This window comes from Onychostoma macrolepis, chromosome 21 (genome assembly GCF_012432095.1).
Source record: "Onychostoma macrolepis isolate SWU-2019 chromosome 21, ASM1243209v1, whole genome shotgun sequence".
In the NCBI taxonomy this organism is placed as follows: domain Eukaryota; kingdom Metazoa; phylum Chordata; class Actinopteri; order Cypriniformes; family Cyprinidae; genus Onychostoma; species Onychostoma macrolepis.
In genome coordinates, this window is record NC_081175.1 from 27,677,735 (window position 1) to 27,704,557 (window position 26,823).

General features: G+C 33.2%; 1 protein-coding gene across 6 annotated transcripts in view; it reads right to left on the reverse strand.

Moving 5' to 3' along the window:
- sema4d (sema domain, immunoglobulin domain (Ig), transmembrane domain (TM) and short cytoplasmic domain, (semaphorin) 4D) overlaps positions 1-26,823 on the reverse strand; it is a 60,498-nt gene that overhangs the window by 6,938 nt on the left and 26,737 nt on the right. For 4 of the 6 annotated variants that reach the window (XR_009267882.1, XM_058757852.1, XM_058757856.1 and 1 more), the window contains 11 exons: positions 9,631-9,764; positions 7,216-7,361; positions 7,050-7,112; positions 6,828-6,926; positions 5,642-5,735; positions 5,441-5,557; positions 3,962-4,113; positions 2,280-2,455; positions 1,897-2,053; positions 795-1,017; positions 112-227 (listed from right to left, as the gene is read on the reverse strand). Coding sequence is in view for 5 of the 6 variants with exons in the window: in XM_058757852.1 (XP_058613835.1) it covers positions 112-227; positions 795-1,017; positions 1,897-2,053; positions 2,280-2,455; positions 3,962-4,113; positions 5,441-5,557; positions 5,642-5,735; positions 6,828-6,926; positions 7,050-7,112; positions 7,216-7,361; positions 9,631-9,764 (1,477 nt within the window). In the remaining variant the exon portion in view is untranslated. Of the gene's footprint in view, positions 1-111; positions 228-794; positions 1,018-1,896; positions 2,054-2,279; positions 2,456-3,961; positions 4,114-5,440; positions 5,558-5,641; positions 5,736-6,827; positions 6,927-7,049; positions 7,113-7,215; positions 7,362-9,630; positions 9,765-26,319; positions 26,391-26,823 lie in introns of all 6 variants that reach the window. The other 2 variants (XM_058757854.1, XM_058757855.1) reach the window with 1 other exon arrangement.

Below are 26,823 nucleotides of genomic sequence, written 5' to 3' on the forward strand. Positions count from 1 at the left end.
ACTTCCTCCCTGCTGACAAATCACACAATGTGTTTGTGGATTTTATTCCTCATGATTCAACGCTCAAAGGTCACGGGGATCAGAAGATGAGTCTCGGCTCACTGCTCTTACCACTTGTGAGGAGAGCAGAAGTGTTTTAATTGGCTCTGTGTTCTTCAGCAGCTGGATCTCCTCCACCGTGTGAACCTCGCCCTCCAACACCAGCGATTTGTGCAGCAAACCTTTATCTGGAAACACGTTCAGAGATTAATATAGCAACAAGATGTGATCTAAATTACATGCACGACACTTCAGTTTGAAGAAACAAATCAAAGCCAGACTTTCACACATCCTGTGGTTTAGCGCATCCTTTCACACATTACACCGCATACACTCACCGGTGCCGGTGAAAATGACAGTAAAATATATATAATGAAAACATAAAAGGTAAATATTGCTGTTTATTCAATTGTACTGGTACACTGGTAGTTATAATTATTGAAATTATGACATAATATTCCTTGTTTTCCTCACTGTTCCTCACTCGGAAGTATGCAAGAACGGATATTATAATTATATTTACCTGATTATAAAATTATAAAGTATAATGTATATTTAAACTTTGTATGTTAAATTATCTTTTAATTTTACTAATGTTATTTTTTTCAGTTTTTTTATTTTATTTTAACTGCTGTTGTGTTTACTGCAATACATGAATGAAATACATTCTCAATAAAGTATTGAGAAATCCTAGCAGAAATAAAATCTATATAAATACCGAATCAATTCTATACTTTGACACTTGTCAGACTCACCGGTGCCGGTGAAAATGACGTCGTGGATGTTCCCGTCGAGGGCCTGAACTCTCTGGACGGCGATCTGTGTATAGTTGACGTCTTTGGTGATGAGGCGGGGCCCGTTTCCGATGGGCAGCACGGGGTCCTCCAGCAGCGGATGGTCCTTCACAAACTGCAGGGTCTTATCGGGCAGCTGGAGGGACGAGTTGATGTTCTGCATGCGGTTCAGGTTGTTGATGCACTGAAATATATAAAATTAACACATCAAATGACTTTGAAATGACAGAGCAACTGATCTGTGATATTATTAGCATTAACTCTGAATAACAAATATAAGTCTCCCGTTATGTCAATCTAGTGACATTTTATTTTATAAAAATATTAATGTAAATTAATTTTAAGTCACAATTGTGAAGATGCACTGCATATATATATATATATATATATATATATATATATATATATATATATATATATATATATAGTATTTATTTTATTTTATTTTACCCATTTCCAAACTGCTTGTCCTATGTAGGATCATAGGCTTTTTATTGCAAAAATGTATTTATTTTATAATTTTACTTTATTACAAGTTTTAATTATTTTTTTATTTTATTACTTTTATTTCATTATTTAGATTTTATTTACATTTATTTTAATTTCACATCTATATACTTTAATATACCATTTTTATTTGGCATTTAGTTCATTTTCATGTTGTTTGTTTTAATTTATTTTATTTTTAAATATTATTTGGTTTCTTTTTATTTCAATCTAATATATTTATGTATTTATTCATTTTATTTTCCTATGTTTTAATTATTTCTATTTATTTAGTTTATTATTTTTATTTAGTTTATTTTATTTCATTCTAATATTTTTATTTATTTTATTTTATTTCACATCTACTCATTTTCCAACATAAGGTCACATGTTTGTTTTACAATTATTTATTTATTTTATTTCATTTAGTTTAATACTTTATTCTTTTTATTTTTAATTTATTTAGTTTTGTTTTATAAATACTCTCATTTACATGAGTAATTCCCTTCCCAGCACCCTCTGATCTTAAGCATCCTGTAAGCACATATGGAGTTCCGTGTTTTGTGGAAATACTAACCGCTCCGGGTCTGGGACTCGGGGTGATGCCATTAAATCGGACCCACTTAGTGTGGGACTGTTCCACCGTAGCCTTCTGCATGTACTTCCCTTTGGAGAAAACCTCATGCACTGAACTCATGTTATACGCACAGACAGCGGACAGACCGACATTCCCCCTGAAACACACAGAAACAATCACATTTCTAAAGAAAAATCCCTTATGCATAAAAAATAATCCAGTTGTGCCACTTCTTTTGATTTGCACCACTCCAATTACTCAGATGCAGGTGATTTCTCTGACTCACAGACCGTCATGAATCAAGACAAACTGGAAGAAGTGGTTTCAAATACCACACTAGCTTTTATTCTCGTTCTTCAACACACACACACACACACACTCACCACTGCGATGTGAAGACCCCATATATGACAGTGTCTCTCCAGTGCGGGGCTTTCAGAATAAACACGTCATGAACCACATTGAACACAAAGTTGAGCTCCGGCATTGAGCAAACCAGCTTAGCCTTCAGAAACGACGTCCACTTCTTCTGCAGCGTCCGCTGGCCTCCCAGATCCCCCTGTTACAGTGAGAGATACAGCGATGTACTTAAGAGAAAAAATGTTCACAATATTACAACTGCATGCGGTCATTTACATATTGTATGTATTTAAATATATCTGGAACAAAAACCAACCACAGTTTCAAGCAAAAAAACAAAAACAGCAGTTTTCAATCTATTGTCTGAAAGTTAAAAAACTTCCATCATATCATACACTTTGTACAGAGGTTAAGTTTTATTCAATTAGTTCATCAGGGGTTTTGTTGATAGCAGGATGGTAAAATGAAGAATAATAGTGATACAATATATAATAAAACAATTATTAATGTCAGACTCAAAGCCAGGTTCTTGTCATAAAGTCTGAAATTTCATTCAGTTATGTCTCTGAATTATTTAGCACTATAGTACAATTTAATACCAATATTATTAATACGGTTTCTGTTTGTAATTTTGTTATGTGCTTCATTTTTGTTTTGTTTTTTAATTATAAATTGTTTGTATTATTTATACACTTATTTATAATTTATTAATATTATGAATTAACTTTTATTTTTATATTTTTAGTTTTCATTTTAATATTAGGTTTATTAATGCTAATATGTTTGGAAATTTTGTTGTGTGACTAATTTTTCTTAGTTTTTGTAATATTAAGATTTTAGTATTATTTAAACATTAATATAATATTAATATTTAGAATATTTTTATATTTTATTTTTATATTTTCAGAATTCGTTTTAATATTAGGTTTATTAATACTACTATAAATACAAATTTGTTTAGAATTTATGTGGTTTTATAATTTTAGTTTTATCAATATTAATATTTTAGTATTATTTATAAACACTTTTATATTTTTAATAATGTGCTTTTGTGATTTTATTAGTTTTTGTTTTTTAAACATCAATATTTTAGTAATTAATACAGTTTTTATTAACATTTTCAGTAAGCTTTTATTTTTATATTTTCAGTTCTCATTTTAATAATTTTTCTAAGTAATTTTATGCAGGTTTGTTAGTTTTAGTATTTTAATATTAATATTATTTTAACATTAAATAGTTTAGCATTATTTATACACTAATATATATTTATAAATATACAGAATTAGCTTTTAAAAGCTTCTAGACTGTCCCAGAATAAACCTCAATATGATTGCATGGTCACATTTGCACACTGATTATACATGATCAAAAAATTTTGATTCTCTAGCAGTAAACTAAAAGCAAGATGTTGAAAGATAAAGCAAGAACGAAAAACAGAAAGTGAGATAGATAATCAGATCTAGATGAGAGCTTAGAAAAACATGTGTCAAAGGTGACAAAGAGGGAAGTTTATTGTTTTTTACTGGAGAAAAAAACCCAAAAAACAACCACCATGCGGAAACAAATTTCCAGGAACAAGATCATTTTTCTGCCCTTAATGAAAACACAACTCTGTCAAATGACATGAAACTGCTTGTGTGTGTGTGTGTGAGAAACGACACAGTAATTGCAGTCAGGACACAGCGCTGGTTTCGGTGGATCTCACCTTACAAACGCGAGCGATTCTGGGGATCAGCAGCTTCCCGAAGAACTCGTACTCCACCGACACCTCTGTGAAGAAGTAGTAGATCTTATCGTCATCTCCATCCGGGCTGTTCTGCCCTTCTCGGATCACATCAGCGAAGACGAAACTGGGCTCTGAACACAGAACAGAGTCGCTGAGTCACAACTGAGCTGCATTTTTATAGAATTATTTACAAGACATTATAGTTTATATTACAGCTTTTATTTTTAGTTTTAATATTAGTTTCATTAATACTTAAGGGGAAGTCGTGGCCTAATGGTTAGAGAGTCGGATTCGAGTCTACAGCGCTCTCTCCACCCTCAATACCACGACTGAGGTGACCTTGAACCCCCAACTGCTCCCCGGTCGCCGCAGCATAAATGGCTACATGTCACTTTCACTTCATTTTATTAGTTATTTATACACTTTTACAGTTGTATTGACATCTTGAAATTAGCTTTCGTATTTCGTTTAATATTTTCAGTTTTCATTTTAATATTAACTTTTAATACTAGAAGTAGTATATTTTTTATTTAATGCCATGTCAGCACCTTAGGCTATTTTCATGGCAAAAACTATTAAAAAAATATACAAGTATAACAAATACAATAAAAACCAGCAAACAAAACAAGTTATTACACAAGATTCTTTACTTATTAATACTAGCAAAATAAATTTTCAGTAATTTTGTTATGTGCTTCTGTCATTTATTCCATATTTTTCATATGTTTTTGTTTTAATATAGTTTTATTACTACTAATATTAATAAAAACATTATAAATTTTGTAATGTGCTTTTGCCATTTTTTCAGCATTAAAAAATTCATATGCAAATAATATGTATTCATTATTTACACACTATTATAGTGTTTACTAATATTTAGTAGTAGGTTTAGTAAAACTAATATTAATACTTTTGTGATTTTGTTGTGTAATTTTGTTGTTTATGATATGAATATCTTAGTACTAATATATAATTTTTATTAATATTTTGAATTAGCTTTTATTTTTATATTTTCAGTTTTTCATTTTAATATTAGTTTTCTACATGAACATTTTTGTAACTGATTTTATGTGCTTTTGTCATTTGTATTATTATAATTTTTTTATATTATTATTTATGTTTAATTTATTTATTTCAATTTAATAATTCCAGTGGATCAACAAACATATTTCAGTTTGTAGCCAAGGCAACATTTTTAAATTTTTCATCTAATAATACAAATTTTTTTCCCCTCTTTATTTTAATTAACAATTTTTTTTTTAATAGTATTTGTTTTTTTAATAACAATAACTGAATTCATAATGCTGATGATTTTGATGTAGTTTTTGTTTTATTAAATGGTCTGGATGGACTTTGAGTGTAAATGTGTGTCGACATCAAACAGTTCTCGCTGCATACTTATATATTGATATGTGCACTGTATTGTTTTATACCGCAGTGGACTCATTAACGTCGTACCGTTGAGCCAGGACGTTGAATACTCTGTGCGCAGTAAACTCTGAGACGGAGAAGATCTGGAGATGATCGGCTCGCTGCCCAGGAAGTTATACGCCGTTCCAGAGTACAACTCACCATCTAAACAACAAACAACCAGTCAGTGCTACTGGAAATACTGGAAATACAGACTTCCTGCAGATGTGCTTTAATGCGTTAACTCACCAACCATCACGGTGGTGAAGCTCTGGGCCGGGTCGAAGGAACATTTCCCCCGGCCGTCCTCTGCTCTGTCCTGCAAACGGAAACTCTGCAGCGACTGAAGAGAAACGAGACCGTGAGAGATAGATGAAGACGCATCTCAAAGACTTTTGAGTTTTATTATAGCATAAAAGCAAAGTAAGAAATAGAGAAGATATAAAGTTCAGATTACAGAGTCACATGATCACACAATCTGACTTTGTGGCGACAGAAAAGAGGAAACTATCGTATTAATATTTAGAAAGATAGTTACAGAGCCACTGTTATCAAAATATCAGGGAAGTTTTGACAATATAGAGACAAACCGAAATGTCACACAGTTTGGAAATGGCTAACAAAGCATTTGTGTTGCGGAACAACTAGTTCCTAAAAGTAAAAATCCAAGCAGTGTAGTTATTGTCAACTAAAACCAGAACTTAAAAATTGTTAAAAAAATTTATTTAAATTAAATATTTACTAAAACTAAACTAACTAACTAAATAAATAAATAGAACTTGTAAAAAAAAAAATTAACTCAAATTTTAAAACACTGCCTTGGCAAATAACTGAAACAAGTGTAAGTTGAAGTACTAAAATTATTAAAATAAAAATACAAATATTTGAAAAAAATAGTAATAAAAATAACAAAAGCACATAAAGCTACTAAAACTTTAACTAAAAGTAAATATAAATATAAAAAAATTAAATGCAAAATATTATAATGGCATATATGTATAACGTTAAAATAACACTGGATCATACAGAAAGTGTTTTTTTTAGCTCAGATGTTAAATGATTATATATTCTTTTGCAGAAGTCATGAATCAGTGTCATTTAAACTTTATTTTAAAAAAAATTAACAGCTGAATTTTCAGTGTTATTATTGCTTTGGGTGATTTGATTGTTATTTGGCTTTATACAAAAAGTTCACCAATTTTTTTTTTTAAACACTTATTTGCATGAAATGTTATAATGCAATTTATCTGGGAGCTGGTTGCTTCGGTTCAGGATTTAAATTACTGTACTGAAAAATGTATTGAAAATGCTTCCCAAACTGAAGCAGCTGAAACAGTGAACGCAATCTTATAAAGATGAGTGTTTGTTGGCAAGTTTGGGTGACACTTGAAATGATTTAAAGGTTTATGAAGTCAATACTAAGGCTTGTACACACCAGATAATCACAGAGGGGTTGAAACGCATGAGTCCCACAAACATACAGAGTGTCTTCATCCAGCACTTGCAAAACTCGAATGTAGTTTCGACAGTCCGTCTGTCACATGAGCACAAAAAAAAAATTTCAGTTACAGATGAAAAACACTAGTATTTACAAAGAATCCACCATCAGTGATCGAATAACCAGATTAAGGTCACTTTGAGTAATTTTCCACATTACCTCTTTAGATTTCCCCTTTAAAATACACATGGACATGTCGTTCTCTGGAACTTTCCACAGCAGCTGAGAGAACAACTGAGAGTCAATACATCACATGAGGGGAAAACATCGACTTTAAAAGATACTTCAGCTGTATTAGGAACCAGACGGCTGGAATCATTCTCACCTGGTTGCTCTTGACTGAGACGTTGCTCATGTTGAGCTGGTAGACGGCCTCTCGAGCGCCGACATACAGCACGCCGCGCTCCTCGCTCAGCAGGAGAGTCGTGTAGTTGAACACATCCGGCTCCCAGAACTCCAGCAAATCCACATCTACACAAACACACAGACCAGCGCACATCAGACGGGGTTTGTGGGTAAATCAGACATAACTGAAAATATCTGGAAATAAATCTGCGAATATAGTTCATGTTTTAAAGAAGTCTTATCTGCTCACCAAGGCTGCATTTATTTGATCCGAAATACAGTAAAAATTTTGAAATATTATTATAATGAAAAATAAATGTTTTCTTGTGAATATATGTTAAAATGTAATTTATTCCTGTGATCAAAGCTGAATATTTAGCATCATTACTCCAGGCTTCAGTGTCACATGATCCTTCAGAAATCATTCTAATATGCTGCTTAAGAAACATTGATTTACATTGATTATCAATGCTGAAAACAGTTGCGCTGCCCAATATTTTTGTAAAAACTGTAATGCACAACCGCTCAAACATTTGAAGTAAGATTTAAAAAAGACAAATTAATACTTTTATTCCACAAGGATGCTTTAAATTGATCAAAAGTGACCATAAAAACTTTTATAATGTTATAAAATATTTCTATTTCAAGTAAATGCTGTTCTTTTGAACCTCCTTTTCATTAAAGAATCCCCCAAAAAAGTTCCTACAAAAATATTGGGCAGCACAACTGTTTTCAAAACTGATAATAATCAAAAATGTTTCCTGAGCAGCAAATCAGCATATTAGAATGATTTCTGAAGGATCATGTGACCCTGAAGACTGGAGAAATGATGCTGAAAATTCAGCTTTGATCACAGGAATAAATTACATTTTACAATATATTCAGATAGAAAACAGCTATTTTAAATTGCAATAATATTTCACAATTTGTACTGTATTTGGGGTCAAATAAATGCAGCCTTGGTGGGCAGAAGAGACTTCTTTTAAAACATTAAATAATCTTAATTATTCCAAATGTTATTCCAAATCTTTCCATATTTATAGAGATGTGGAACATTTTCTGAAGAAGCAAAAAGATCATTTATAGATCTGGAATATTTGCTTCTCTTTCTGTCTGCTGAATGAATAGATGAAATGAAATAAAGTTTCATGATAATTTTGAGCAGTAAAAATAGAATTCTCCAGCTGGTTGTGGTCGAATCTCTTTCAGAGGAGATCCTGAACTCTATGAAAGCAACAGCAGATGATTTACTGCTCAGAATAAAGCAGCGGTCAAACTCATGAGTCATTCATTTCATCTTCAGCACAATAAAACTCTAACATCTCCATCCGAACGTTTGTTTGTCATTCAGATTCAGCTCAGAAAAATACATTTCTACTATGACATCAGAGCATTGCCACATATGCCAATGTTAATGCATCTTTTAAAATCCTTTTCTGTTATTATAGCCATTAAATTAACATTAATCAGCATTAAATATCACCTATTAAGAAAGTAAACAAAGCTAAAGAGCCTCTTCTGGAGCAAACAAATGACCAACCCAAAAAGCAATGGTTGCGGATCTTTAGGCTTTAGTAAGGCTTAGTAAATTATATTTCTATACTACATGTAGTATATTTGTATATTTGAGCATGTGGATTCATAGATTATGATTTATGTCACTGGCACACTTCAGTTTGTGTTTGGCTGCCAGTTGGGTGAGTGTGAGTGTGTGTGTGTGTGTGTGTGTGTGTGTGTGTGTGTGTACTACACACTTGCAGCTCTCAGGTTGCCAGTGTTTTTGGCAGAGACCAAACAGACGCTGCAAACCAAAGCCCTTACGGGACACCTGCAAGCGCCACATGTGTGTCAAAAGCACCACACATGACTTCCTGTGCTGCTGAAACATGCTTCTGAACTGTTCTATATACTGTACAAAAATCTAGGGCTGTCAGTTTTATAAATGTTTTTGAACATTTTACGCTCATCAAGGCAGCATTTATTGGAACAAAAATACAGTAAAAACAGTAATAATGTGATATATTATCACAATTTAAAATAAGTGTCTTCTATGTGAATATATTGTAAAATGTAATTTATTTCTGTGATCAAAGCTGAATTTTCAGCATCATTACTCCAGTCTTCAGTGTCACATGATCCTTCAGAAATCATTCTAATATGCTGATTTATTATCAATGTTAAAAAAATAATATATTTATACACACAATTCAGAAGCATGTTTTATAAGCACAGGAAGTTAGACGTGTGGTGTTTTTATCACAAATAGTATCAGTAAACACGTGGCACCTGCAGAGGTTTCATTTTTGACGAGAAACTTTTTTTTTTTTTTTTTAACCCTTTAAAAAATTTTAACCCTTCACTCACCATCATCATTAAACTTTAACCCTTCACTCACCATCATGCCTCCATGAGCTTCTGGGAACGCTGGAGGGTCCGTGTGTGGAAACTTCCAGAAGCAATCCCAGAAACACGCCTAACACGCTCAGAGCCATGTTAGACTCTGGGATCTTCGGCAGCGTGATGTTTCCTCTGTGAGAGCGACAGACAGAAAGAAAGAGAAGACGGCTGTCAGTCGAACGACGAGCATTGCTGACACATTCTGATACAACAGACCACAAATGAGCATGATGCCAGTCTCATGAAGGAATCATGCATGATCACACTGGCACGTGTCGTTTAGTCATCCAACAGGTTTTATTAAATGTGCCATCACAGTTCACTTTTTTACACAACAAAAGATTGAATATACATATATTCATACTGCTCATTTCCACACAATGAATGTGAATGACGATACCTTACTACTCTATAATTATCACATTCATGCACTATGGTATTAATATGGGACTTCAGAGTGTTAAAATATTGTATTAAAAAAACAAATCATTATTGATCCAAAGATGACAGAATTTGGGCTGCAATATGATTATCAAATCGCAAAGGCTGTGATTTAATTTAATAAATATAAGTGCTTCATTTTCAGAGTGAAGTGCAGCACTGTGGAATCAATGGAAATCCGCCAAAATAAAAGCGCCTTTGCTTCTATTTTTGCTTTTATATATATATATATATATATATATATATATATATATATATATATATATATATATATATATATAAATATTTATTTTGCTTTTCATAACAGAAAACCATTGATAGCAATTAACAAAATGTATTAATATTACATGCATCAGAAATTAATCCTCAATCTGCCATCTTTAAAAATACGGAAGGTACAAAAAGAACCTAATTAATATTTAAAATTGAAACAATTATAATAAGGATCAGATAATCAGATAGTGATAGACACTGATTTTCAATAAAAAAAAATTATTAAATCATATTTCTTATTTTGTTTTATTTAATAATCGCAGTAAACATCATAATTATCATTATTTTAATCATATTGAATGTTAAAAACTGTGAGAATGTGAATTCTGATTTTTTTTTTTTAAACTTTGTTCACTTTATAGTTACTGAAATTAAATTATAAATATACTTACTATATGTTGTTCTCAATTGTTCAGTCCTAAAAGAATGGATTGCACTGAAAGTAAAAGTTAATATTTTATCTATTTAAAAATTATTTTCTATTTATATTTAAGTCACCTGGTGAAAATTTCTGCGTTTTTTAAAACACATATTGCAGAAGTTTTACCAATATTGTGTCTTTCAGAATAAACTGTAGTATTTGTATTCATTCATAGTACTTTGCTGTGAGTAAAGAGCAGTTAAGCGGTGTTTACGTAACGCTCATATCGAATGACTGCAGCTTCAGGCCAAACAGCCACAGCCACATCTCTCTTGGAAGGAGAGAAGAGAAACGCGATGACAAGCGACCAAAATTAGCATCGGTGAGTGAGAGAAAGCCCAAACATCCTCCATCAGCGACAGCGGCGGCCTGTTAGCAGAGCATGAGATTACTGTCCCGTGTGCTAAAAACACTTCAGATTCAGGTGCTCGAGAGACACAGAAACCACCAGTAATTAGTGACATCAGTGCCTGACGATGACTGGAAGCTGGTTTGGGACCTGCTGGTTTTGCAGGAATTCCCCTGATCTGATATCTGCGCCCACAGGGAAGTGAAACCAGGACGGGTAATATACAGGAATCATGAGCTCAACGAACCACAGCAAACCCTCAGGACAGAAAAATGACACCTGACATAATGGTTTCCATGACAACCCAGATTTAGAGTCTTGAGATTTTCCACGCCGATCTGTCACTTCAGATGCATGGTCTGTATCTACTTACAGAAACGCGGAAAACTGGATTTTTGCTTTTTTTTAAACAACACATGAGCAACTTTTGCCTGTGCAAATCTTTCCACCATTATGCTCAGGTGTTGCTATGCAGTCGCTAGGGTGTTTGCTTATAGGAGGTTGCTGATGGGTTATGTACCCACGTAATAGACCACAGTTCAATACTTTATTATTAGACTGCTGAAATCACCAACTGAGTGTGAGCAATAGTAGGCCGACTAATCATACTGCAACGTGTCATTTCAATTCAAAATCAGTCAATAAGGAATCACTGATTGACAAAAGCAGCTCTGAAATATAATTTAAGCTGGATTTTGTGGATCTTGTATTTAATTTTTTTTTCATTTGTTTTAAATGCATTTCATTTTTTATTCAATACATATTTTAAACTCATTTATTTTACTTGACTTTGTGAATATTGAACTTTATATATTAAAAAAAATATATATTTTATATTTATTTTATTGATATGCATTTTATTTTAATCTGATTATTTTTATATTTATTTGTTGATTTCAAAACATTTTACTTGACTTTGTGAATCTTGAACTTTACACTCTTAAAAAAAAAAAAAAAAAAAAATATATATATATATATATATATATATATATATATATATATATATATATATATATATATATATATATATATATATATATATATATATATATATATATATATATATATAATTATTTTTTAAATGCATTGTATGTATTTATTTATTTTTATGCCCTTTATTTACATTTTATTATTTACCATATTGACTGAGTATCTTGAACTTTACAAATTTAAAAATATATATTTTTTATTTATTTTATATATTTTGTATTTATTTTTTACTGTATTTTATTTTCATTTTAAATATTTTATCTAAGACATCTGCTATTTTTAAACATTTCATCCGATCCTCTGAATCTTCAGCTTTACACATTTAAAAAATATATATTTATTTGATATATTTTGTATTTATTTTTTAAATTTTTTAACAATTGTTCATTTTGAACATCACATATACAGTACATCAACTTCGTAAATTTGTTTTTGTTTGTAAAGTTGCTCAGTTTGGCCAGGAGTCCAGCTCTAGGAAGGGTCCTGGTTGTTTCAAACTGCTTCCATTAAGGGTAACAGAGACTACATGCTTCTGTGAAACTTCAATGAAGCAGAATTTTTTCTGAATTCTTCCTCAGATCTGTGGCTTGACGCAAACCTGTTTCTGAGCTCTACAGGCAGTTCTTTGGACTTCAGGGCTTGGTTTTTGCTCTGATATGCATTATCAGCTATAGGGGTTATGCGCAACAGACTTCCGTATTCTGCTAACCAGGTCTCGTTGCTTCCGGTTCAAGCGTTTTGCAAATGCCCCGTTAAATATGAAGCTGTTTTACTCAAGATGCCTTCAAAGTAGACACTAAAGATAATCATTACCAATGTCCATCACATATGTGGATTGATATATAAATTATTTTTATTTTTATTCTTTTCAATAACATTTATATATAAAAGTCGAATAAAACGTCAACAATAAAAACAGCTAGCTAATTTATCTGATTACCTTAAAAGTCCATTGATATCGCCATTATTTAATACTGCTATTAATACGTTCTCCGACAAGCGGAAGCGATGAGACCTGTTTTCCGGGTTTGGTCAGGTGACGTTCGACATATACCCTATTAGACCTTTTAAGATGTGTGCGCCTTTCCAAATCATACCCATTCAATTGAATTTGCCACAGGTTAACTTCACTCAAAGTGTTGTAAGATCTACAAGCAATATGAATGCTCCTGAGCTAAATTTCAACTGTCCCAGATAAGGGTATGAATACTTATGCAATGGAATCATTTTAGTTTTTTATTTTTAATAAATTTGCAAAAAAGTTGGACTGTAGATTGATGTGGGGAAACAAGTAACAAAGCAGTTTGAAGGGGCATGAATACTTTTGCAAGGCACAGTATATTACATATTAGTGCAGTCAAATGATTAATCCCAATTAAATCGCATACAAAAAAGTTTTTGTTTGCATAATGTGTGTGTATTTTGTGCATATTTATTATGTATATATAAATACACACACAGTATATATTTTGAAAATATTTACATGTATTTACATGTCTATAATTCTATTCGTATAATTTATATTCTAAATAAATATATTTATAATACAGTCGCGGGAAAAATTACTGAGCCGTGGGTTGCGGTTTTTTGGGCTACTTTTATAATGTACCGGGGACGCCCAAAGTGTATATAGACAAATAATAATTAAAATAGATCCTTTTACTAATGTGTATTATACTTGGAATGTATACCTGGCAACTTAAGAACGGAGAGGCGGTTGTAACATCAAACAACGTGAGTTTCAGCAGAGCATACATGTTAAGGCTTTTACACAGCAGAAATAAACATGACAACAGCCACTATTATATAAGATAATAAACACACGATTACGATAGATATGGATATGGTCTGTATGTGATTTTCTTGAAGTGAATGTGTACATCTGAAATGCTAATTTGTGCAACGATATAAAAGGCTATAAATAGCATATTTTAACAACAGTAAACGACCAAATTACACATGTGATCGTACAAGGAAGTTATTACAAACACTTGATGGTGGTTTGAAGTGAGTTCTGAGTAAAAGTGTACTATTAATCTTATAAATTGTCTTATGTAGCATGATGCTAATATTAGCTCTAATGCAGCTGCAGAACAGGTCCAATTCTTCTTCATAATGCATTGTCATAATACTTCATGTAAGGTCGCAAGAAAATGTTGTTGTATTTATTTAGAAATACTTTTGATAATAGTTGGGTAAATGTATACTAGGATTGAAGCGATGTGGCTTGGTAAACATTTTATTGTCAGTTTAAAGGCTGATAATGGCTGAATAAAAACTGAATAAAAATGGCTGAATTATTATTTTTTTTTTTTCTCAAACATATATAAAAATTAAAACCATAAAAAGCAGGATAACACTTCTCTCTGATCCTAAATATGTTCAAATGAAATGCATTATTATTGGTAGCTGATATGTTCATATGCTCGGCAGGTGTTCAGCAAAAGCTTTTTCAGATTCCTACAAATGATTTCCATACATGCTGCACTTTATTGTTCTGTGGAGTAAAAGTGCAGAGAGATTCAAAGACAGAAAGAAAACAAATGGAGTGAAGAGAGTGGAATGTAATAATAAAACACAGGAAACTCGACGGAACTCATTTCAACATGTGAAGATCACAGGAAACACTAAACGGCCCCAAGCAAAGACAGACTGCAAACTTCAATGCGCAGCTTATATCGGCTCTTCAGATACATGTGTTTCATTTCATTCGTTCTGATCGGAGAGAGAAAAACTTACAACATGAGAGAGGAAACTTATCGTATCCTTAGAACATAGATTTAACAAGAAACCAAAAAAAAAAAAAAAAACCAAAATGGAAATGTGCTTGACTGTAGCTTTTAAAAGTGGAACATCACTGGAAAACAGACCATTCTTCTGACTTTAAAATAAAATAAAATAAATAAACAAATACAATAAAATCAATAACCTAGATAACTTGCTAACCTAGATAACACTGGCTGATGATAACGGTTTAAAGGGGTGGTTGACTGTTTTTTTTCTAGGCTTGATTGTGTTTCAGGGGGTGCAGTCAAACATGTATTAATGCTTCATTTTTAAAAAACGCATTATTTTTCACATAATTTACCTTTATTACTAGGGCTGCACGATATATCGCATGCGATATCTAATGCGCATCTTGTCAGTAAAGCCGGTTCTGTAATATCGCATGCGATATATCGTGCAGCCTTATTTATTACGCTCTGTCTCTTCTCCTCTAAACGCGCTGATCATTTCCTGGTTTTATGAAGCACTTCCCTCAGAAATACGCAATCTAAACGTCTTCTAAAAGAAGTGCGCATCTAAACGTCCCGTCCCGCCCCTCAGCTCAGCGGCATGTGCTCCGGTTGTATTGTAAACAATGGCGTCGTCAATATTGCTTATCAATTTGAACCCGATTGAGACGCAGAGGATATTAGTGAAGAGGATCGCGCAGAACCTGTGCAAGCACAACTCTTAATGGTATGTTTTTTGTTTGTTGTCTCATACTTTTAGATGTGCTGTTATTTGTAAATGCTATTGCTTCTGTTAGCTTTTAATATACGGTTTTATCCTGATTAAAGCTTTAATACAGTACGGCAACCGCATGCACGTCCATGTTTAATGCTTGTCATAGCTGTGTGAAAATAAGTGTATAAATGGAACATTTCATTGTTGGAGAGAGAGAGAGAGAGCGAGAGCGAGAGAGAGAGAGAGAGAGAGAGAGATGCAGAGCGTGTGCAGAGCAGGGGACGCGAGGAACAGTATTAAGATCCGCTGATTTAGAACAAGATTTTGAAACTTGTGAATCCATTAGAATCGTTAGAAGACAGAATCGCGATTCATATATGAATAGATTTTTATGTGCACCCCTAGTTTTCTCTTCCTCTTCTCTAAAGCAGCGCAGCATAGCCTCGCCCCCTTTGCTGCATGTTACCGGAGGCAGGGTTTATCTGGGTTCGTGATGTAATGGACCCGGGAAGTAACTCGTTGTAGTCCCTTACCAGTGGTTTTTGTAGGCATTAAAATGCCAGAATTTTTAAAGACGATATCTTCGTTTGCATTGAACTTTCAGCGCCGCAACTTTGCAGATATTGTTTATGCTCAAACAGCAACATTACACACTAACTAATGTTAAAAAAGTGAAATCGCAATCAACCACCCCTTTAATAATAAAATAAATAATAATAATAAAATAAAAAATAAAATAATACAATTTTGCTTTGCATTGCATTCATTCTATATTTAAATAACTTTTATATTTAGAAATGACTGTAACATTAAATCCAACTCAGTGTTTATAGGTTCTGGCCTTCATTGTGTATTTCTAACCATATTATATGCATTTGTAGCAGTACTAACTGTGCATTATTATTATTATTATTATTATTATTATTATTATTACTACTGTTATTTTAAATTACTAAAATAATTCTAACATTTTTTATACATTTCCATTCCAAATATCAATGAATTTCTGCTGAAAAAGTATTTAATTTCAACTGATTTTATCTTAATTTTACTGTTGTAGTGAATGAGCATCAACAACATAACACTGGTTGTCATGATGGAAGGGTCAGATAGAAGGTGGAAACTGATCATGACAAATTAAATCCTGACAGAAACCATCAGATATCTACAGAAAAAAAAATAAGATAAAAATGTTTGGACCGAACCCCAAATGAAATCAAAGCGGCATTACTGACCCTCCAGGACATCAACACCAGTGAATGATGCATTGGAAATCAACACTGTGAAATAACAATCACCGATCAACAGGCAGATGAGTTTTTACAGCCTCAGGCTGGAAACACACACACACACACACACACACACTACCAATGACCCTTAATGTACAGAAATGTGCTGTCGAAGCCAAAGTCACCAACACGAGGGTCTGCTGAAGGAGCTCACGCAAACACAAAGAGCCTGTTGTGTGTTGAGGAGAAAATTACACACACAGAGTAAACAATCAACAAAGACCGGGCCTGAGAGTGTGGGTGTGTGTGTGTGTGTGTGTGTGTGTGTGTGTGTGCGCATGCACATGACGTGGCCTCTCACACACTGCACTTTCCCAGAAAGCTTGATTCACATGTCAAACATGATTAGTTGAACACGGAGTCGTTTTCTACCCTGATAACAATCCATCAAAATTAGTAGGTTACTGAAACTCTGTGTATGGAAAAACATTAAAAATAGTATGCAAATTCATATGCATGGCATTTTCTAGAATGAGGGAAATGAATGTGGATGTGAATATAAAAAGATGACAAAACCAAAAATTAAACAATTATATATACTTTATAAATACACACAAACATATCTATATATAAAATGTGTAAAGAATGATGAATTTTACAAATACTGTGTAAATATACACAATTATTTTTATATTATATATTTATTCATAACATAATACATTATTTTATTTAATCATGGGATAATATAATTGTATTGTATAAAATTTACACATTTGCATGTGTATAAAAGTTAAATATTTTAAATATATTCAACTATTGTAAAGTAATTATCTTTATATATAATTTATTATTATATCATCATATATTTGTATTTATATATAATAAATAATATATTTATATAGTATACAAATGTTACATAAAATACAAATGTACTGTTAAAATTTTATAATAATGTACATAAGATTCTATTATAAATGTATATGCATAAAATATATCATAATATATTTACAACATCAAAATATATATAAAATGTATAATAATGTAAACGTATAACTTAATGGTTGTAAATATATATGCAGAATTCATAAATGTTATAATATATGCATATATATATATATATATATATGCATATATTAAGAATTTATAATGTAATTTATTTATAATATACTCTCTCTCTCTCTTTCTATATATATATATATATATATATATATATATATATATATATATATATATATATATATATATATATATATATATATATATATATATATATATATATATATATATATATATAATGTCTTGGCATTCTGATGAAATAACGTCTAGAATGTAATACTGCACATTACACAGTACAGTATGTTGCATACCACCTACTTTTAAAAATAGTATGCAAAACAGTATGCAGTGATTGTACATGCAACGTAGGGAGGTCATGTGACAATTCTTCATGTTGCATACAGTTATTTTGCATTTTCAACACTGTTTTGAGTATAAATCTCAACTTCTGAAAGTCTGGTCAAATAATGAGTCAAAGGGGAGATTAAACCTGTGTTTGATATCGCCTCCAGTTCATTAGATACAGGGACACAGTATTTGATGAGCAGTATGGCAGCATACTATTTCAAACACAGCCCTCTTTTCCTGTATTAGTGCTCTTGATGCCTGCAGTATGTGCAGCACCTGTTTGGCGTCCGCCGCACGCACAGCCTCAGAAACGCAGGCTGGGTTTAAAGGGTGGCGTCCTGCCAGCATGTGTCCGCTCTCAAACATTCAGCGCCTGCCAACTGTGTCCCTCCTCTCGCTCTGGCACAGCCATCGATGCCACTCTCTGCCGACCCACAACGCTTTTCTGCCAGAATCAGCTTTCCCACTACGCCCGCTGACAGCTCCCACAATCCCTCTCTTTCTCTGCAGCCTCTCATGCTTCAAGAGCCCGTGTGTGTGTGTATGTGTGTGTGTGACTGGTTTGCTCTTTAGGCCCCTGTTGCTCCTTTCCAAAAATCTGAGAATTTGTCTTTCACCCTCAACACGTCCTATAATAAATAAATACGTTTTAAAAAAGGAAAGAAAAATACTACTACTTTGTGCATTTACAGTAATGTCCAACTGTCCAATTTTTAAAAATCTAACCTTTAATTTAAGCAAAAAATAAAAATAAAAAGTGGGGGAAAATCACATTAATGAAATGAATATTTTCCTATAGTCCAATGATCACAGCTAAAGAATTGCAGAAAATAGTTGAGTCTTGGGGTCAGAAAACCTTAAAAAAAAATGATCAAACAGCACCTATTGTTGTTCACGAGGGTTTCAAGAAAATTCTAGAAAAGAAAACACTTTCATCCAAAAACAAACTCCAGCATATTCAGTTATCAGACACGACTGGAACTTCAAATGGGACTGGCTTCTATGGTCAGATGAAACTAAAAAATGAGCTTTTTAGCAGCAAACACTCAAGATGGGTTTGGTGAATACAGGGATAAAAAGTACCCCATGTGTACAATGAAATATACTGCTGTGTTTTTGATGTTGTGGGCCTATATTTCTGCTGGAGGTCCTGGACATCTTGTTTAGACACATGGCATCATGGATTCTATCAAATACCAACAGATAAAAAATCAATAAGTGACTGACTCTGTTAGAAATCTTACAATGGGCCATGTTTGGATCTTCCAACCGCATAATAATCCAAACACAAACCTCAAAACAACACAAAAATGGGTCACTGAGCACAAAACCAAGCTTCTGCTGGCCATTCCAGTCCTCTGACCTGAACCCTGTAGAAAATGAGTGAACTGAAGAGAAGAAGCACCAACATGGAGCTGGGAATCTAAAGGGTCTGGAGTGATTCTGGATGAAGGAATGGTCTCTGATCTCTTGTCAGGTGTTCTCTAACCTCATCAGGCATTATAGGAGAACATTTAGAGCTGTTAAACTGGCAAATGGAGGTTTCAAAAAGTATTGAATAAAAGGGTGCTGTTAATTGTGGCCAATGTGTATTAGAGAAAAACATTTATTTATTAATTATTAATTATATTTCCCCATTTTAAATTCTTATTCTCCAATGAAAGGTTAGATTTTTGTGAAATTTTTAAATAAAATATCAAAAGGATTAACAATGCAGATTAATTTTCACAGCCTTCTTTGATCATATTTACCAAGGGTGCCGATATTTTTGGCCATGACTGCATCTATTATTTACAAAAAGTTATTTTCCATATTTTTGGTAAAAAATGTCTTTTGGCATTCAGATGAAATAATGTGATGTATACTGTATAATGCATCTAAGTCCAGTAAGGTGATGCATTTAAGAGAAAATGGAAAAATATGCAAAGAAAAAAATAGGACAGGGACTAGTTTTATGCTGTATCAGGATTTGATTGGATCAAAAATGCATTCACATTACTGAAGTAAAATGCACTTTTGCATTTGCATGTTGACTTTAAATTACACATAAACATGTCTGCTACCAATCTGCACATGAACAGTCCTGTAACCGCATACGGTTACTGACAGAACTCCCCAGAAATACTGCGGTGGTTTGGCATCAGATGTGATGAACCTTTCATGACATCACGGCCCTGCGGAGCGGCAGCATGCAATTAATGCCCACATACAACCAAACTACAAAAAACACTTGTTAAACTATCTAACAGTTCACATAAACCACAGGAAGAAACATTGATAAATGCATTAACATTTTAAGACATTTCAAGCATTTAAATACTTTTTGGGGCCACTCTATGTACAGTATATGAAGCTGCAAAACACTTTAGAATAGCCTTCTAAATAAAACTAGCTGCAACACAGCTACGGTCATGCCTTAAATAACTTCAGGACAGAAACTGTAGGTAATGGAAACCCAATGCAAAGGACAGAAAATAGCAGCTTCACATGTAATTACAGCCGTCCATCTGTGCAGCGCTGACGCGACCACACCAAAGCCCAATGAAGGGTCAGTCCCTGTAAAAGCTTATATTTAGGCAGAGCTACGGAGACCTTTATAATACACGCTCTTCATGAGCTGCAGGACCGAGCACAAATGACATGTGAGGAAAGTGAGGTGCATTTAAGAGGATAAACACAAACACACACTCACTCGTGTCACTGCGCTGTAAAATATAATGACTACCTCTGCTGCTCCATCAAAAGAGTCAAATGAAAAACTTCATTTTCAACATCTGCGTGTCTAAACTCTTAAAAATAAAGCTTCCAAAAAGGGTTTTACAGACTGATGACATAAGAGAAGCTTTCTAAAAGAATCTTTATCCTACAATGATAAAGAAACTTTAAGTTGCTACAATGTTATAAATGAAGCTGTATTGCCATAAAATAATATTTAATGCCATGAAAGAACCTTTAAGTTCCTTTAATTCCATAATAGAATCTTTAAGTTCCTAAAATTCCATAAAAGAATCTTTAAGTTCCTAAAATTCCATAAAAGAACCATTAAGTTCCTAATATTCAAAGAACCATTACGTTCCTAAAATTCCACAAAAGAACCTTTAAGATTCTAAAATTCCACAAAGGAACCTTTAAAGTACCTATATTTCCATAAAAGAATCTTTAAGATCCTATGGTATCATTAAAAACCTTTAAATTCCTATGATACAACAAAAGAACTTTCAAGTTCCTCTGATGTCATAATGCAATTTCAAAATTTTCTCATGATGCTATAAAAGAACCTTAAGCTTCATGATTCCACAAAAGAATCTTAAAGTTTATACGCTATAAAATAATCTTTCAGTTCATATGATGTTATAAAACATTACATTAACATTTTATTCAGCAGAACTTTTAAGTTCATTTTAAAAACTTTAAGTTGTTATGATGCCATGAGAGATAGAAATGAGGGTTTCTGTGTGTTGATCAGCTGACTGGACTCTAATCTACATAACTTTGACTGTTCAGGAGCTACTAATGACTGAAATACAGCATGAAAGTTCTTCAGAAGAGGAACACTATCTGTAAAACAGAGCAGAGTGAGAATAAGGGAGGAACTGATCTTAGATATTCACAGGCTATAAATATTCCCCGGCGGCAGAGATCAGAGGCAGGAGTCTGGACTGTGATGTCCAAACGCAGGTGCTGTGAGAAAGCCTTTAACCTTGACAAGACTGGATTGTTTTTAGTGAGTGGCGGTCATCATGCGTGTGTGTGGTCGAGTGTGTGCCGTCGTGGGGATCATTAACACTGTGTGTGTGTGTGTGCGTGCATGTGGAATCTTCAGTTTCTCTCTGAATATAAATAAATCTCACACACAGTGGGCGATCAGGTTTAGGGGTGGCTTATATTACGGCCCATCCTTCCTCACGACACGAGCAGAGTTTCAGATGAACAGCAATAAAACAGACTGCCAAAAACTGAAACCAGCATAAAGATTTGGTTTCTGTCAACATTTCTGGATTCAGTATCTATCTGTCGTGTAAAACAGGGTTTTCCTGCCGTTTTATAAAAAAAGAGCCTCATTTACTGTGACATAATCTCACATTCACAACTCTCTACCCAGTCCACACTGAAAATTAACTACAGTAATTACTGCTTGTAAAAAACTAAACGATGCACATTGTGATACGTCACAATCCAATAGATTTCAATGCAAGTATTTGTTATATATTTAAAATGTAAATAATTATTACATTATTACCCAAAATTATTTAAAAATCAATAACATATTACAAATTAGTATTAAAACTTAAAATATAAAAAATTATGTATGATATAATATGATATAAATAAATATAAAATAATAAATCTAGCTACATAATATATATATATATATATAGCTACACATACATAAATTAAAAAAAATGTAAAAATATTATTTTATATGCATTCTACATACATATATACAGTATATATATATATAATTTACATTTTTATTATATATATGTATTATTTTATATGCATTTAAATAAGGTTGGATATAATAATAATAATACATGTATATTTATATATAAATAGTCTAATTCAAAGTGTCAACGAGGATAAAAATGGTCAAAATTGCCATTTAAATTGACTGTTTTTTTATGTTATATATGCAAGAAACCTAAACAACATTATATATGGAAAAACATAAATGCCACAAATGTTTAGAATGAACCTTTTTAAAATTAAGAAGACTTAAAATTAACTCAAACACCATTACAGACAATTAAATAAAAAAGTCTCAAAACAAAACCAGTCTCTCACAGAGAGCTGACAGTGAATAAAGCCGCTCACGGCGGGCCGCGCTGAAGCAGCTCCACAAACACAGCGGTTTTATTGTACAATACATCAGTCTGTTTCCTGTTAATTAAGGTGCCTTTTTCTGCCCTGACGAGTCTTTAAAACAAGAGTAAAACCCCATGACGCTCCTCACTGTCACACTCCATGCTCAGTATTGTAACACGGCACCATCTTTAGCATGGCAGCGATTTCACGCTCGGATTTAAGGTTCAGGATGGACAAAAAGCCCTTCTGGGCTCTTTTGTGAAAACTCCCAGCATCCTCCGGCTCTTCCAGCACCTCCGCAGTGTTCGCCAGGGACTTGGCAAACATGAGAGTAAATGCTCATTTTGACAGCCAGACACTGTTACGTTTCATTCCAGATTTATGACGACCCACAAAGCAATGAATTCTGGCCAAGAGCTGCTCGTCAGTTTAAATACTCACGTCCCACTAACAATAAACTACCACATGATCACAGCTCGCTCTGATGAACACAACGGCTCTCATCACATCTCTGAACTCTGGATCGAGTTCCACTGAAGAATGTGCTGCAAATCTCTCTCAACTCAGATCCAGAACATGAACTGGGTGAGAGACTACAATCCAAACCTGCTGATTATGTTGAGCTGAGGTAAGCTGGTGCTTTACTTTAAGTCATCAGATGCAACAGTTTTCAGCTGTTGGACCAAAAAACAGATAAAAAATAAATAAAATCTCTCAGAAGTACGTTAAAGGATTTAAGCCATATCTAGAGCCCAGAAGATGAGAAAGGTGAAGGACTCCTTTCATGCTAGACAGGAAGAAAATACCTAGCAACACCCTAAAAACCATTCAGAACACCCTATCTTTGTGGCGATGAGTTTTGCATGGGCAATACAACTCATAGGTTCTTTAAAAGATGTAAATAAAAAAATAAAAAAATAAATGCATGTAAATTAAAAATAAATGTAAAATAATTAAAATAAACTATAAAATAAATTAGATAAATATATTTCATAAAATAATATAATGAAATACATTTATATTTAATTAAAATAAATATAAATAAATTAAATATAAATTCTGAATGTACAGAATTAAATATAAACAAATAAATAAAATAATAAATAAAAGTAAGTTAAATAATTAAAATAAACCATAATTAAGTTAAATGAAATTAAACAAATAAATAAAAATAAATAGCTATTATAGAACAAAAAAAAAAAAACTTTTTGTCAAAGCAACATTTTTTTCGTTTAGTTTAACTTAAAGGGATACTCCACCTCAAAATGAAAATTTTGTCATTAATCACTTACCCCTATGTCGTTCCAAACCCGTAAAAGCTTCGTTCACCTTCGGAACACAATTTAAGATATTTCAGATGAAAACCGGGAGGCTTGTGACTGTCCCATTGACTGCTTAGTAAATTGCACTGTCAAGGTCCAGAAAAGTATGAAAGATGTCGTCAAAACAGTCAATCTGCCATCAGACATGCAATCTGAATTTTATGATGCGACTTTATTCAACTTTTTCTGCTCCTCCGTGACACTTCCTGCAAGCGCGTTCATGAGTTCACTAGCAGAGCACGCCTCAGATGACGCAGCACATAAACGCCGTTTATGGTGTACGCTGGCTTCGACCTCAGTAGGTCACGGCGTTTACGTGCTGCGTCATCTGAGGCGTGCTTGCGTTAGGGATGCATTGATCCGATATTCAGGATCGGTATCGGCTCCGATATGGTCATTTTCTGCGGATCGGGTATCGGTCAGACGTTAAATTCAAGTTCAGGAAAACTCTTCTTTCCGCTGCGGCTGTCTGGCATCCTCCATTCAGTATTCAAACTGCGTGTCACGTTCGGTTACTACAGTCAAACTCGCTTCAAGAGCGCACAGTAACTGAGGTTTAAAACTGTTAAAAGAAAAGGCTTAATAAACTAACGCACAGATTTAATACACTACGCATCAATATCTTTTCCCTTTGTACTTTGAACTTTTCTGTGCGGACTCGGAGGGCTGCACAGCCTGCGCACTTTTAGAAAATTATTGTGCACCCATGATTTTTCTAGAGTATCTTTTGCTGCTAAATTATCCACTAACCTAGTTTATAATAGTATTTTTGTCATAGATTATGATATAATTTTTGTTATTTTTCATTAAAATGAAGTTATAGTAGATTGTGTTTAACACACAAAAGAGTGACGATCAGGTCAACACAGAAGAATAGAAATTCTACATCGATTTAAAAAAAAAACTGCGCTGGTATCGGATTGGATCGGTGTCGGCAGATACTCAGAATTTACGGTCTCGGATCGGTTCTGAAAAAATGGTATCGTTGCATCCCCAGCTTGCGTCGTGCTCTGCTAGTGAACTCATGAACGTGCTTGCAGGACGTGACACGGAGGAGCAGAAAAAGTTGAATAAAGTTGATATTTTGGGATTTTTTTGCACAAAAAGTGTTCTCGTTTTCAGATTGCACGTCTGATGGCAGATGGACTGCTTTGACTACGTTTATCATACTTTTATGGACCTTGACAGTGCAATTTACTTTGCAGTCAATGGGACCGTCACAAGCCTCCCGGTTTTCATCTAAAATATCTTAAATTGTGTTCTGAAGACGAACGAAGCTTTTACGGGTTTGGAACAACATGGGGGTAAGTGATAAATGACAAAACTTTCATTTTGGGATGGAGTATCCCTTTAATGTACTAAAATAATAAAACTGAAATAAATAAATTATAGACATTAGAAAAAAAAAAAAACAATTAAAGAAAAATGATAAGAAAAATGAAAAATGATAAGAATAAGGAAATTATAAAAATAAAAACATTGAAAATAAGGAAACTACTGATACTTAAATAACATTGCTGTTAGCAGAGTATTGGTTAACTCATCAATAACATAATAATGTGACTTTATTATAGTGATCAAGCACAAGCAGGATATACGAGGGGAGAGAGAGAGAGAAAGAGGAAACTGAGGCCTCACAAAAACAAACTCAAGCACACATCATGGAATAAAAGGCAAAGAACCATGAAGCCAGAATTTTTTTTTAAATTAAACAAATGCACTCTGTGGACTTTTGCAAATGAAGAAAAGAAGGTAAACTGCAGGAAAAGTGAGGGAAAGAAATCTCAACACAACCAAGGAGGAAAAAAAAAATCACTTGGGATGGACAAGCAGGATTTCCAACTCAAGCAAAAGATCAAAATGAGGGGAAAAAAACATGCAGGTTTAAAGCGACAGGAGGGTCCGTCCATCGGGTTCATGCAGTGATGTCGTCACATGCAGGTCAGCCAATGAGAGCGAGCGAAAGCCCCAAAGCACATGGGACAGAGGAGGGATTTCTGACCTGTAACTCTCCCACGACGCTCGACTACACCTGAAGATCCGTCCTTCAGAGAGAATTACAAAAGCAGCCGGCTGAAGAGAGACACAGAGATGAGGAGAGGGTTATCATGGAGTCACACACCGACGTACAGACGGATGAATGTTAAAGAGTGAAAACACAGAAGTAGTGGTAATACACAGAGACAACACACATGAGAGCATATAAATGACAGCATATAAACAGAGACGCTTATCTCTCAGGATGCACAATCTATAAAATACTAGCACTTATTTTTAACCAATATGATGCTAAATATTATTGCCATTGGTCAGATATTAAACCATATCAATTCTAAACTATTTCCAAACTATTAAGCACACTGAAAAAAAATGATTCATTGAATTTATTAATTTGTTTAAGATAAGTGGTTGCAAGCAATTTATTTTAGCAATATTTAAATAAACAAATTTAGTTTACTAAATTATTATTATTTTTTTTAAATGTAGCTAAAATAAATTGTTTGCA